Source organism: Arvicola amphibius, chromosome 5 (genome assembly GCF_903992535.2).
Source record: "Arvicola amphibius chromosome 5, mArvAmp1.2, whole genome shotgun sequence".
In the NCBI taxonomy this organism is placed as follows: Eukaryota; Metazoa; Chordata; class Mammalia; order Rodentia; family Cricetidae; genus Arvicola; species Arvicola amphibius.
In genome coordinates, this window is record NC_052051.1 from 49,913,297 (window position 1) to 49,927,982 (window position 14,686).

The 14,686-nt window shown below is 45.7% G+C and overlaps 1 protein-coding gene across 3 annotated transcripts in view; it reads left to right on the forward strand.

Moving 5' to 3' along the window:
• The first annotated feature begins 13,987 nt into the window (after positions 1-13,987).
• Positions 13,988-14,686, forward strand: part of Secisbp2l (SECIS binding protein 2 like) — a 48,257-nt gene continuing 47,558 nt past the window's right edge. For 2 of the 3 annotated variants that reach the window (XM_038329347.1, XM_038329348.1), the window contains exon 1: positions 13,989-14,169. In XM_038329347.1, coding sequence (XP_038185275.1) covers positions 14,146-14,169 — 24 coding nt within the window. In that variant the 5' untranslated portion in view covers positions 13,989-14,145. Of the gene's footprint in view, positions 14,170-14,686 lie in introns of all 3 variants that reach the window. The other variant, XM_038329349.1, reaches the window with a different exon arrangement.

The window sequence follows — 14,686 nt, forward strand, 5'->3', positions numbered from 1 at the left end:
CTAGAGCCTGTCCTGGAACTAGCTCTTGTAGACCAGGCTGGCCTCGAACTCAGAGATCCGCCTGCCTCTGCCTCCCGAGTGCTGGGATAAAAGGCATACGTCACCACGGCCCGGCCTACAATTCCTTTTAAGGTGACCTTGTTTGCCACAATTGAAACATTTTTGACATTTTGACTTTTCTTCAAATCTCTAGAAATCATCTCCCATATCCATGCATCATCATGGTCATGAGATTCAATATTAATTATTGGATTAATATCTTGGATTCATTGCTCCAAAGGTGCTGATCTTGCCTTTAATCACCTAATTATCTTTTTGCATTGAGAACTAGGGTTTTCAAAAGTCAGAGATTCAATTACTCTTTGTCTAGTTTCTGAATTTGGTATCATTCTACTTAATGCTGATGACAATCTTCGTAAGAAATCCATGAAGTTGTATTTTGGGCCCTGTATGACTTTAGTAAATGATTCAGTCTTCTTTACTACTTCTTCAGTTCTGTCCCAAGCATTCACGGCTGCTGCACAGCATAAAGCCAGGATGTGACCACCATATAGAGATTGCCTTTTTATAGTAACATAATCTCCTTCTCCAAGAATTTAATCTTGGGAGATTTCCATACCTCTAGCTTTTACTCCATTGCTCAATAGTCTTAGCCTCTTCTCTGTACCAACTGCTCCATTGTAATTGTGAACCAGGCTCTAAACCAGCTTTAACCAACTCTATCCAGTATCTAGGGAGAATTCTATTACAAACTGACCACGAGTTTAACATTTGCTTCACAAAAGGTGAATTCATGCCATATGAGACCATTCTTCCTTGACTCTCCTTAAATCTAACATTGGCACCGGAGTCCGTTCAGCTTTTACTCCATCATTTGGCAATTCCTGTAAGGTTCCTGGATATATTGAGGTTGGGCTTTAGAAAACCTTAGGCCATTCCTCTTTATTCTTATAATGCAATGCTGAAACTGATTCTCCATTAGATTCCTCTGTCTGGATTTGAATAGCTCTGTGATCTATTTTATTAAGTTTTTCTAAGGCCTGGATCTTAGCACTCAGATTAACCAACTTTTTTAGTGATAAAACAAAAATGATAATGCTGATAATGTTTACCATGGACATAAATTCCATTTCAATTATTTTCTCATCTAATCATTCCACTTTCAAACTGTCTAGCATATTATTATACAGAGACCCAAATCTCTCCATTATAATAGTTTTCCTCATTTTTTTAATGTGGGAAAAACTCTACCTTCTAAATAATTCCTCCCTTTAAGCATTCCCAATTGTCTTACCAAATCTACTGACAATGTTGATGAAGACGTTAGGCTTATTGATGCTGCATAGAACAGTAAAAGCCTAACCGAATTTCAAGGCAACTACCTAGTTTGGTAGCAGCCCCAGAAAGGGGTTCAGGGAGAGCCCGCCAGGAGAGAGAGAGAGAGAGAGAGAGAGAAAGAGAGAGAGAGAGAGAGAGAGAGAGAGAGAGAGAGAGAACCTAGCCAGTAGGGCAATGACTCTGGCCGCATCCTCATGTAGCTCCGGCATATGCTGGTGGCTGTAAAGCCACAGGCAAATGACTTTTTCATGAATTTGTACCCCAAACATTGGGTGCCAAATGCAGCAGGAATAATAAAAACCCAGAGATAGATATTGGGGTTCAAGATGAAGATCAGAAAAGCAAAGCAGCCAAACACTAGAGAGAGACCTTTTACCTCTACCAAATCTTCAGATCAAAGGGGCAAGATCCTGTCTCCAGGAGAGAGACTGTCTCCATGAATCTCAGACTTCACACTCCACTGAGTTTCTGTTTCTTTCCCTTTATATTTCTCTCTCTCTGCCCAGGCATAAAACTCCTGTCTCCACTTCCCTAGTGCTGGGATTAAAGGTTTGTAATCCCAAATGCAGGGAGCACCTCTGTGTGAGCTCTGTTTCTCGTTTAGACAGGTTCAGTCTTGTGTAGCCCAGTGTGGCCTTGGACTCACAGAGATCTGTCTGCCTCTGTCTCCTAAATCCGTGATTAAAGGTGTGGTTTACCACTCCCTGGCCTGCATGACTGACTAGTAGCTTTGCCCTCTGATCTTCAGGCAAACTTTATTAAAACATAAATAATATACCACCACAGCAAAACAAATCTGTAAGCCATAGATTTCCAGCATTTTAGGAAATACGTTGAAAATCTGCTGGCATCTTCTTTCAGTTAATGGCTATAGTCACTCTGTATCCAGGCCCCTATACTCCTTCTCAGAAGGCTTCCCATAAAGGCGTCTTTGGCGAAGTCAGCCATGTGGATATTGCCCTGTTAAAGCAGTCTGGGCTTGCTGGCTGCTGAAATTTGCTGCTCAACTCAGCCATTCACCTACTTACGCATCCACTCGTATCCCGAGGCCTAGACTCAATGTGTGATGCAATGTTTGGTTCTTGGTGACCTGTGAGTCATGCAGATCGTCTGATGTCAGGTGATGTGACCTGATGGCCCGAGCTCTGGGCATCCACCCCGCAGCATTTCAATAGCACGCTCCTTCAAAGCGCCCTTTCCTCATCCGGAATCCACACTGCAGAAGAGTGCCACTTCTGTTTCAACGGCATTTCCCCCTTAGAACCTGTCCCCAACCCCAGCAGTGAGAGGAACTTTTTTTTTAAATATTTCTGAAACCAAATCCAAACCAATTACAACATACCATGCCAGTAACACAATAGTTAAAAAAAAAAAAAAAATCCAACTTGGATCCAAGAAAAAATGAAACGGTAGCCTGGCCCACGTCTTGTTGTCTGGACTGTTCCTTTTCTGCTCCCATACACCTGGACCGTTGCCACAGGGTCTTGGAAAAGGAGGCAAGGGCTTAGACAGTTGCACCATAGGAGTGCTGCAATGCTGTCAGATCTTGGCCTCTAAGATCTGACCCCAGTGAGCCTTCTGTGGACGTTTTGTATTTAATGTCTTTCTCGCACATTCCTAGCTTGTAGCAAAGCGAACACTCATACTCTATGGCCAGGCTGCCGAGTGTGAGTGGGAAAACTGAGTAGGAGAGAATGAATGATGGGCATGTGGTTTAAGAAGCAGAGCCGAGGAGGGCAAGGGGAAGAAACTGGGATACCGGATCGGCAGGAAGTTTGTGTGAGAGAGCGGTTCTGTCAGGAAGCTCCTCCCCCACCCACTTCATTCCTGAAGATGGTCCAGGTGCCCAGGGAGCAGCAGGCAGGGGACCAGTGCTCTGCCTACCAAGCAGGACAGCTTCACACTCGGGGGTGCCTACACCCGCTCTTTTTCATTTTCGCTCCACTTGACTTTCTTTCCCCCTTTTTGTTGGTTTCCCTTTCTGCCTGTTCCTTGCCCTTCAGCTTTCCCCCTGGTTCACTGTCCGGATCCTTTAGAACAGACACAGTTACTGAGTTCTTGCCTGCTAAGGAGAAGACAGGTCCTTGTTTTTGTTTGTTTGTTTGTTTGTTTGTTTTGGTTTTTCGAGACAGGGTTTCCCTGTAGTTTCTAGAGCCTGTCCTGGAACTAGCTCTTGTAGACCAGGCTGGCCTCGAACTCAGAGATCCGCCTGCCTCTGCCTCCCGAGTGCTGGGATTAAAGGCGTGCGCCACCACCGCCCGGCTGTTTGTTTGTTTTTATGGAGGTGTTTAAGACGGGTCTCACTCTCCATAGCTCAGGCTGGCTTCAAACTCATTATGATCCTCTAACCTTAGCATCCCGAGTTCTAGGATGATGTGGGTGAGTCACATTGTCCATCCAGGCCATGTTCTTACACCCAGATCTCTGGGTTTTTGCCTCTCAAGCAGCTTTGCTGAAGTTGCTACACTCCTCCCCGTCCCAGGTTAACTGGCTATCCCAAACCATTTCCTCATGCCACAGAGGACTCTGACGAGTGCTTGGAGGACCTTTCTCCTGGAGCCTTGCTTCCTCTTTTTGTCTAAGTCCAGTCACGTCATTGATTTGAGGTTATTTGCCATGCTAGGGACATGGTGAACATGGGGGGACAGCTTGCCTCAGATGGCAAGTGCTAATGCTGGGTGTGAGTAGAGGAGGTTAGAGGCACAGCCTTTGGGAGGCTTGTCCATCTCCTGAGTCCAAGGCAAGCCCATGACAGCCGTGGTGGTCTCACCTCCAGGAACGAGTGGTTTCTTTAATGTGTAAACTCTTGGGTTTGCTGTTTTCCAGCTCAGCCTTGCCACTTCCCAACTAACTGCACCAGGAGTCCATGCAATCTACTGGAGATGCATAGCTCGCCCTTTCTGAAGGGTTGGGGGAGGGCAGGCAATGATTCCTACCTCAGGGCTTGTGGTGAAGGTTAAATGAGATGCTTTCTGCAAAGGCCTCAGCACTGAACGCTACCGGTGAGGGGCGAGTACAGTCTTGCCAGTCATTACTCTTGACCACCAGAGACGGCGGCTCCTGTGGCTTCTGTGGAAATCTCGACCAGTTCAAAGCCTGCGATGTACAACCCTGTTAGAACTTGGCCCAGCTTCAAGTCTGGAGAGCTCTGGGCCAGCTGGATAAATGAATGACTCTGCTGTTCCCTGTCAAAGTGGAGCAACAGGGCAGGGCAGCCCTGAGCAACAAGTGGAGATTGCTGTTGGAGACATCTTCCTTGAGCATCGGCCTGCCAGCTGTGGAAGGACTGGGGGGAAACTGAGGGTGCAGAAGCAGCTGGAGTTTCTTGTTGACTTTTATTGTAGGTGGGTCTTAGCCAGAGCCACCAGAGGGGAGTTTTGACACTATCTGGTTATCTCTGAAGTGGTTTTATAATTTTGTATGATTGCCATTTTTTTTTTTCTCCAAACTCACATGATGACACCTTGTACCCTCCAGATCCAGATACTGCTGGCAGGAGATGGGACTAGACACAACTGTCCTCACGAAGACTCCAATTGCCCTTTACTTAGGTGGAAACCCTGTTCTGTTTGGGGTCAGTGCTGGGACTCGGCCTGAGGAGCTGAGTGTGAGGCACACTTTGGGGTCAGTCACAAGACTATAGAGTCCCCAGTCTGTTTCAGGCTCTTCCCAAACTTCCAGATGCCGTTCAGTCAAGCTCTAGTGCTGAGAGGAAGGATTTCTGTCTACCCGCTTTCTAGACAGTGAGCATACAGGGTGCTGTAGAGTAGGTCTGAGTGCCTGCAAATTCGTTGGTTAAAACTGGCCATTGTTGTCTATGCATTCAAAAAAAAAAAAAAACCAGAAACTATGAAAACTTTCTATATGTTAGAAAGACAAGATGCGGGTAATGGTCACCTTTTACTCTGTTCTTATTGCTTTGATCCGATTTATGCAAAACACTTAAAACTCAAGAAAAGAAAAATCCTAATTTTGTCATTTGGAGCAAGATCATGTTTTTTTTTCAGAAGTGTTATCTCCACCACTTTGGTTATTGAAATGGCATTTCTTATGTTTCCTCCATGGCTGGTGGTCCCAGCTTGCTCAGTGAGTTGCTTAGAGGCTTCAGGGAACCTTAATGATATACTTAGACAGAGGGAGCATTCAGAAGTGGATCTACATAGAGTCCGAGTCCTGCTGCTCTACAAAAGACATTCCAGAAAGAAGATAGGTTTGGGGAGCTGCCAAGGAGTCACTGTCTTGAAAATTCTAGGTTATTCATTTCCAAAAGTCTGTAAAGGCGGGTAAAGAAACATGGAACTGAGAGAGATTTTTCCAGCCGGGTCACATAGCTCTTCCAAACTACGAGAAACTGCCAGGGATTTGTTGTCCTCACTGTCACAGGAGTGTCCTCTGAAGAAGGACTGAGTCTTGCAACAACTCATGAAAATAATCTGAAGCCCTTGTGTCTTGGTCACTCTCTATTGATGTGATGAGACACCATGCTCAATATCAAAGAAAGCATTTAATGTGGGATGTGTGGTTTCAGAGGGTTGGAATCCACGATCATCATGGCAGGCAGGCATAGTGCTGTAACACTAGCTGAGAGCTCACATCTTCAGACTCAAACACACGGGGAGGGGGGGGGAAAGGAGAGAAAGGGGGGGGGGGGGGGGAGAGAGGGAGGGAAGGAGGGAGAGAGAGAGGGGGAGGGAGGGAGGGAGGGAGGAAGGGAAGGAAGGAGGGAGGGAGGGAAGGGGGAGGGAGGGAGAGAGTTGTTTGAGTCTTTTGAAACTTCAAAGCCCACCCCCAGGGACACACCTAGAACACGGCCACACCTCCTAGTCCTTCTGTGCTGGCTAGTTTTATGTCCTCTTGAGACAAGTTACAGTCATCTGAGAGGAGGGAACCTCAATTGAAAAAAAAACTGAGAAAATTTTCAGAAAATCTGGCTGTAAATAGGCAAAACTATATTTTCTTTCCCCAGTATAATGTTTTTGATTACATATGGGAATTATATATCATGCACCCCAATCACACTCACTTCCCAGTTCCCCCAGGTCTCCCCTCCACCCTTGTGACCTCCCCTTGCAAACACACACACACACACACACACACACACACACACATGCACACACACACAAGTCTAATTTGTGTTGTTCATATATTCATTGGAGCAAGGTCAAACTCCTAGTAGCAGCCCCTTAAAGAAAACAGAGTCCTTCCTCACCCACACCCCTGCCAGAAGCCATCAACTGTGGAGAGCTACACTTCAGCATCCTTACCACGATTTTGAAGAGTTCTCTTCAATGGTTTCCCGTCTAAGTTGTTACTTTTGGGGGGGGGAATGGCTGTGGGGGTAGGGATTGTCACAAGGCCTTCTATGTCCCTCTTTCTCAACTGTGAGTCTGCAGTCAATGATACCTCTGCAAAGGTAGCTTCCTTGCCCTTTGCAGCCAGCAGGAGGGTGGACCATGGACCTCCACATGGTTTCCAGCATCAGCACATGCCAGACCTCAGCATGGTCTCTGGTGGCAGTACAGACCACGGACATCACTAAACAGCCCTCTGCCGCAGCCTAGCCCACAGACATCAGCATGGTTTCAGGCAGCAGCACGAGCCATGAACATCCAAAAGGCCTTTGGTGGTAACATGGGTCACCAACATCAACACGGTTCCCAGCTGCAGTAGGACCACGGACCCAGACGTTGTCTTCAGCAGCAACACAGGTAAGGCATTTTCTTTGCTAGTGATTGAAGGGTGGGGGCCCAGTCTATTGTGGGTAGGACACTTCTGGGTTGGTGGTCCTGGGTTCTGTAAGAAAGCAGGCTGAGAAAAGCCATGAGGAGCAAGCCATTAAGCAGTATGCCTCCATGGCCTCTGCATCAGCTCCTGCCTCCAGCTTCCTGCTCTGGCTTCCTTTAGTGATGAACTGGGATGTGGAAGTACAAGCCAAACAATCCCTTTCCTCCCCAACTTGTTTTTGGTTGTGCTGTTTCATCACACCCATAGTAACCCTAACTAAGACACCTTGCCAAAAGTTCCACAACTGGGGACCAAGTTTTCAAACATATGAGCCTATAGGAGCCATTCCCATTCAAACCACTACCATACCCTGTCATAAACCTTGAAAGCTATTTCCTGCTTTTAGTCAGCCTGACCTGAAGAACTCACTGCCATAAAAACGGATGCTTTGACTAATTTTTTAAAAAATCTGATCTAAAGTCTACTTATGTGGCCAATGATTTCCTTTTAAACCTCAGCTCCCTGTACTACATCGCTTGGCTGTTATTGAGGCTGGCTGCTCTTTGTGTAGCTGACCATACCATCCACAAAGCCTCTGGGGGGGGGTATTATTTTCTGCTTTTTATTTTATTCACATACAGATTATATAGCTCAAAGGAGTTGAGGGGATTCCATTAAGATCCACCATTTAGTTAGCTCTACTTCCAGTGACTCTGAGTCAGCTGTACATGCTAGCTCATGTAGTTATTCGACAAACAGCGTTAAGTAACCCTGTTATCAAGGAGTCTACACTCAGGGAAAAATAAACAATTGCACAGATAATTATACCCAGTACACAAACAATTTCAGGCAGGATGTGGCACAAGCGAGGGGAATTTTAAGGCCGACTCTTTCTGACTTGGCACAAACTGGGGGAAATTTGAGGCTGAGTCCAGGAAATAGATGAAATAATTGTCAGTCTGGGCGGGGCCAAATAAATAGGAAGCACTGCATGAAGTCAAGGAGATAAGAGAACGTAGTTAACGCAGGCAGTCACGGAGGTTTCTAGACTAAGACACGTGCTCAGAGCTTCTACTAGCAAAGACCTACTGTGTGCTTGATGGTGATTTAAGCACAGGAATTATCCAGCAGTGGTCAAAACCCAAATACCCAGCAAGCAAAACCCAAAACCTTTGTCTTCATGGGGCTTCCATGGAAACTGATGGTCAATACACCAAACAATAAGATGTAGCGCATCACAGGCAGTGCTGAGAGCCATATGGAAAAGGCCAGGAACAAGAGGCTATGCTATTTTGTTGTGGCTTGTTTTGTGGTGCTAGGGACTGAACCCAGGACTTTGCGTATGTGTTCTACCATCAAGGCCCTCTTTCGACTTTTATCTTGAAACAGGGTCTTGCTAAATTGTTCATGCTAGGCTTCCACTCTGTCCCAGGTGGATTTGAACTTGCAATCCTCCTTGCTTCAAACTCCCAAGTGGCTGGGATTATAGGCCTGTACTATGAGCTGGTTTAGAGGTGGTACTGCTTTTAAAATGGCAACCAGAGAGAGCTTATTTCAAAAGTCATCTTCAAGCAGTGGCCTCAAACAAAGGCTGGAATCGTGTGTGTTAAGTGGGCTGAGAGCGTTCCAGACAGCAGAAACAGCAAGACCAGAACAGGGACTCGGGGGTGAATGCGTGCAGAATGTTTGGGAACTAGACTGGTGGTTAGTCTGCTTGAGTCAAATGGGGGAGGGAGGGAGGGAAGGAGGAAGGGAGGGAAAGAGGGAGGGAGGGAGGTAAAGTGAGCCTTTTTAGAGATGCCTGCCTGATCTGAGATTTATGGTTTATTCTGTCTGATTGTCAGATTACTTGCCTCAGAGGCTGTCTCCTAGTTGTAAAAATGCCTCCCATGGGGTTAGGGGTATAGATCCGTGCCAGAGTGCTTGCTCTCCATGCCCAGGACCTTGGGTTCAAAATCTGGTACTTTTTTACTCTTATTTATTCTTAGTTTGTGTGTGTGTGTGTGTGTGTGTGTGTATGTGTGGAGTGTGTGTGTCTGTGTGTGTATGTGTATGTGTGTGTGGTGCGTATTTGTGTGTGGGGTGTGTGTGTAGTGTATGTGTATGTGTGTGGTGTGTGTGTGATATGTATGTGTGGTTTGTGTGTGTGTGGTGTGTGTGGTGTGTGCGTGATATGTATGTGTGGTGTGTGTGATATGTGTATATGTGTGTTGTGTGTGTGGTGTGTGGTGTGTGGTGTGTGTGTGTGTGTGTGTGTGTCCAATAGTCTTGTTGGTTCTCCTGCTGCAGGTTCAGGCCTGGAACTCAAGGTCAGGCTTGGGAAATACTTCCGGCTTTGGAAAAGTCGTTTCAGACTTAACATTGTTAACAGTGAAACTGTAAAGTAATAAACCAGTTCTTGAACAAACATCCAGATTGGCTTCCAGGTATTTGAAGTACTAATTCTGATATTTAGCCCTTCAACTTTATGGCAAATACAAGTTTAGTAAGCTTTAAAAAAATACTCTGAGTGTTTGTGCATGTGTGTGTGTGTGTGTGTGTGTGTGCCTGTATGTGCATGTGTGTGCACATGGTAGAGATGATGGGATTTAGGGATGAAACCCAGAGCTTTGTGCATGCTAAGCAAGCTCTCAGACCACTGAACTTTGTCCTATCCCAAGCGACATTTTGACTTTAAGCTCACATTCTTTACCATAGACCACATAGACCTGGCTTGGTCTGGCCTCTGGTTCCTTTGCTATTCTCCCCTTCTCCCCATTCCTTCTCTATATGCACTGGTTTCCTTTCTGTTTCTCCGGCATATATTTTTCTTCTTTTTGGCTCCTTCATTGTCCTTTCTTTTTTGTGTTATTCATATTTCAGGTCAGATATCATCTCCTCAGAAGTCAGACCATCTAGAAGGTTCCGTCTCCCTCTCTAGCTGACGTTGCCACATTGACTTTATCTCCTTCCCAGTATTCCTCTTTATCACTGTGACCCTCTAAAAAATTATGCCGATTGTTTGTCTCCCAGATGAGCCAGTAAATTCTACTATAGCACAAACAGTGTCTCACTTACTCTTGCATTCTCACTACCTTCTCCAGTGTCTCCCATATCATTAACTGGTATGCAAAAGAATTTGCTAACTAAATCACCATGTACTGTTATGTTCAAGAACAGTCCTTAGCAGACAGCACCTTAGCTGCCAGGGGTTTCTACCCCAAAGCCAAGGACTTACTTGTCTGCATGGCTGACCTCCAGGCTGTGGTGGTGGTAGTGGAGGGGGGGGAATATGACAACACAAGGAAATGCGGCTTTGGAGAGGCCTGCTACTCAGCTTCCACCTCCCCACAGGAGAGAAGAAATGCTACTCCTAACGTCCAGTCAACGGAGAGCATACGAGGAGATTAGGAAAATACAAGGAGATTTGGACAGCATCTCCCAAAGTCTGAGAGAATCCAGGGACTTTACCGAGACCTCCAAGTTCCTAGGAAAGAGAGAAGATTTTTGTGGGCACAGAAAACACTGTGGATAAAGCTTCATTTTGTACTAACTGTAGATCTGTGGGTGTACCCACTTTCCCCAGAGAAAAAGTGTACTGAAGTCAGGCATTTGTTTTGATATATACAAAAAAAAAAAAAAGACGGTCTAATGGCTAGACAGGGGTAAAGCTGGATGGACAGCCATAGGATAAGAAAGTAACAAAAATGCCCTAGAGTTTGGTGGCAGGGAATTCTGCCCAAAGCTGCTTAAAAAGGGGGTTCCATCTCAAAAAGGCTGCCTGCATGAGTCCCTCGGGCATCAGTTGAGAGGATCGATTCCCAAGAAGCTTAAGACCTTTGTCTCTACTTACTGAGCACTCATAAGATCCTGGGCATTGGTATAGATGGTGAAGACGCTGCGATGTGTGAGGGAAACACTTGATAGAGATAGAGTTTTAAATTGGAGACAATGAGAGTGTTTTATACCTTTATAAAGATTCATTTACAATGGTGTATGCATTTGTTAAAACTAGATTTGGTTGCAACTTCATCTCTTTTGTTGTAAAATTTACATCTGATGACATGCACACATCTTTAAAAATATGTTAGTTTAGTATTTTTTATTAAAACACCCTCTTCATACATTTTGATCATGTTTTCCCCCTCCCCTAACTCCTCCCCATCCTTCCCACTTCCCTACACATTCAACTTTATGATCTCCATCTCTCCTTCAAAGCAAAAAAGAGACAAACACACACACCAAAACCAACAAACCAAGAAACAAACACAAATTCACAAAAGAAAAATCAAAACAAACAAGCAAAAGATAAATAATTTGACTAAAAAGCGAAAACAAAACAAAAAGCTCGAAAGTATATCACTGAGTTTGTTTTGTGTTGACATGCGCCCCTAGGCATGCACAAGTCTTAAATATGTTTTTACACTGCATTCTATTTCAAGGAGAAAACAAACGCTATTAAGGCATATCCCTTTAACTCTGGGCACCAAACTTACCGTAAATGTAACTGTAGCTGTAATATATCCCTTCTTCCTTTCCTTGTCGCAGGGACTGTCTCTACTTCCATAGGAATCCAATTTCTTCCAGGGGTTTGTATATCCTGCAACCAACGAAACTCCTTGAAGGGCTTGTTCCTCTCTCTCTCTCTCTCTCTCTCTCTCTCTGTCTCTCTCTCTCTCGCTCTGTCTCTGTCTCTCTCTCTCTCCTGTGTGTATGAGTGCATTTGTGCGTGTGTGTGTGTGTGTGTGTGTGTGTTTGTGTTGATGCCATGCTAGAGGTTGAACCCAGGCCCTTGTGCATGCTAGGCATGCAGCCTACACCGAACTATATCCTTAGCAACCCATTCCCTCCTTTATTCTTTATTTTGAGCTAGAATATAAGTTCTAGGCTAGCCTTTGACTCACTATCTCGTCCAGGCAGCCCCCCGAGCTTGCATTCTCCCTACCAAGCAGCTAGAACAGCAACCTCTTCTCCATTACAGTGCTTGCTTGATCTTTAGAGAATTTGTTCTTGCAGAGCCTCTGGTTTCAATCCCCATTCCTACTGGATTTCTTTGTCAAGATACTTTTCCTTTGGAATTACTTGCTGTGTGTGTGTGTCTTGCCCATTAAACAAATATGGCCCTTGCCCTCCCCATGTCTCGTTAACTGTTGTAGCTCCAGTGATTAACATTGTACTTGGCAGGCTGACTATGTTAACACTTGTGGCTAAATAAAACAATTCATTTGTATTACCTGTAAAATACTTCTTTAGATTTCTTTGTTTTCTTCATAGATTTAATATTTTTTAATAGCCGTAGTCATCCATTTTGGGATTCCATTAAATTAATATGACATGGTGATATTTCTTTGTTTCTAGAATTCTTATAATTTATATAAATATTGGATTTAGGAGATTCTCAACCAGAGCAATTTCAGTCACAAAAATCACATAATGTGGAAAAATATTTGGAGATTCGGTATTTAAATTTCCTCTTACAGATCCCCTCTTACAGAGGGGAAAGCCTCAAATACCATATCGTACGTTTATGACTTTTTACTCAGATGGGGGTGTCTTGCAGCTAAAGACCACCAGAAGGGACACGATTCATTTCATCTTTCTGTAGGAACGGAGGATGAACATCTGCTAGCTTATGTAACAACCTTGTATAAATAGCTTCAGTTTGTGGAATAACCTTAAATTCCTTCTGCACTCACTGAATCCTGAACAGGGGTGTGCAGTAGACTCTAAAGGGTCTAACATTACACGGCTTGTACATTTCTAGCACAAGTGTGTGTGCAATTTAAATAAAAGTGTGTATATGGCGGAAGAGTAAAACCAAATGCATGAAAGTTTCCATGCACAAGCATAAATGTTTCTCCATCCTGCTGTGTGCATACTAGCCTTCATATGTCTTGTTGACATAATACAGCCTTTTTAGGTTGGAAAAAGTACAGTATCCACACTAGCACACCTAGGACCTTCATAGACCAGCCCCTCCTTGGAGGCTTCAAGTAAAACCAGACTAAAAACCTGGACTAGCCAAAAAGGCAGTTTCCAGGCTTGACTAACACGAAGCGTGATGACAAAGCACATTTCTTAGACTTCTCGTTCCCTCTTCCAGACATTGGTTCCTTCACCAGTGGCCTAACAGGAGTTAACCCTACACTCTTTCTTCACTGAAGTATATATAATTCAGCCGATTCACCTTATCAAGCCAGAACTCCTCTGGAGGGCTTGTGTGTGCTGGAGGCTGGGCCTAAACTCCCAAGAGGGAATCTAACTGTAGTGTCCAGTTTCAAGGCTGGCTCCATCTTTAAGGAGTTGATGATCTGAAGATTAAAGGAACAATCCATAAGCATTGGGGAGGGCAGCAGAATAGATAATCGCTTCTTGGGTAGTTATGTAGATTCTGGGTACAAATAGGGTTTGAGGTGGGCAAAATCAACCTGGAATGGAGGCTGGACGTTGAGTCTGAACCTGAACAATACATTAATTAGTCATTATTTATGGAGTTTTAAAACAGGGTTTCTTTCCCATGGCAACTCTGTGCATGCAATTTATTTGTGCACTTTTCTGAGGGCAAGACTGTTTTCATTCTTTTAAGAGTCCTGGCAGGATCACATGACTTTCGTGCAGCTACAAGCTCTTCCAACATCCCGAGTCAGTTTTGGCTCCTGAAAAGACTCCGAGGTCCAAGCAAATTGAACGGAGTCGTCCCGGGTTCCAGGAGGCCCAACTCTCCTAGTTGAACAGTCCTGGGAGGAGAGCAACTCGAGGCCCCCAACCCGGCTGCGCCCCAGGCCTTGGTCGTCCTCCAGCCGCCGCCCCCCTCCGTTGGGGTTGCTCCCCGGCCGTCTCCGCCTCTGCGCACCTCCATTTCCTACTGCGCCTCCGCCCTTTCGGCCCCGCTCGGCTTCCGTCCCAGATGATCCCTCCCCGGGGCGGCCACCGCCTCCACCGCCGCGAGCTGGAGCCGCCTCCCGGGCCAGTGGCGTAGCCGAGTCGGCGTTCGGCCGGCGGTGCGGAGAGTACGGGACCCGGCAGGACCGAGCGGGGGGCCATGGAGAAAGCGGCCCGCGGCTCCGCACACACCGACTAGAGCCGGCGTCCGCCGCCGGCGCCATGGACCGAGCGCCGGCTGAGCAGGTACGCGAGTGCCCGGGCTGCTCTCGGGCCTCCGGGCGGGCCAGGCCGTCTCGGTCGGAAGGCCCGGGGAGGTGGACCGGAGTCGGTCTGTGCTCAGCGGCGACTAGAGTTGCCCTTGCTACGGTCTGGAGTGTATTCCTTTCATGAAGAGACTACCGCGGCTCCTTCCGTGTTTTCCTAGCTTGTTATTTTGCAAACAATTACCTTTTTAAATGGAGCAAGAGTTCATTTTTGAGTCCGTTTTCGTATTAGCACGGTAGTTCCGTTAGTAGTCTCTTTAGTTTTTGATTGCATCGAATTCTTGCTGGTAAGTGCTGGGAGGAAGGGCTAGTGACAATGTGAAAAATAACTTAAATAGTGTCATGCTTCCTCCTCCCCTCAGTATCTTCACAGCTTCTCTTAAAGAGACTTAATTTGATTCCGATTTCTGTTTACTGTCGATTCTCCACTTCCCAAGCCCTGATCAGCTAGTCACGTACTTGAAGGGAGAAGAAACGCTAGTACTTGCCTGTAAGTT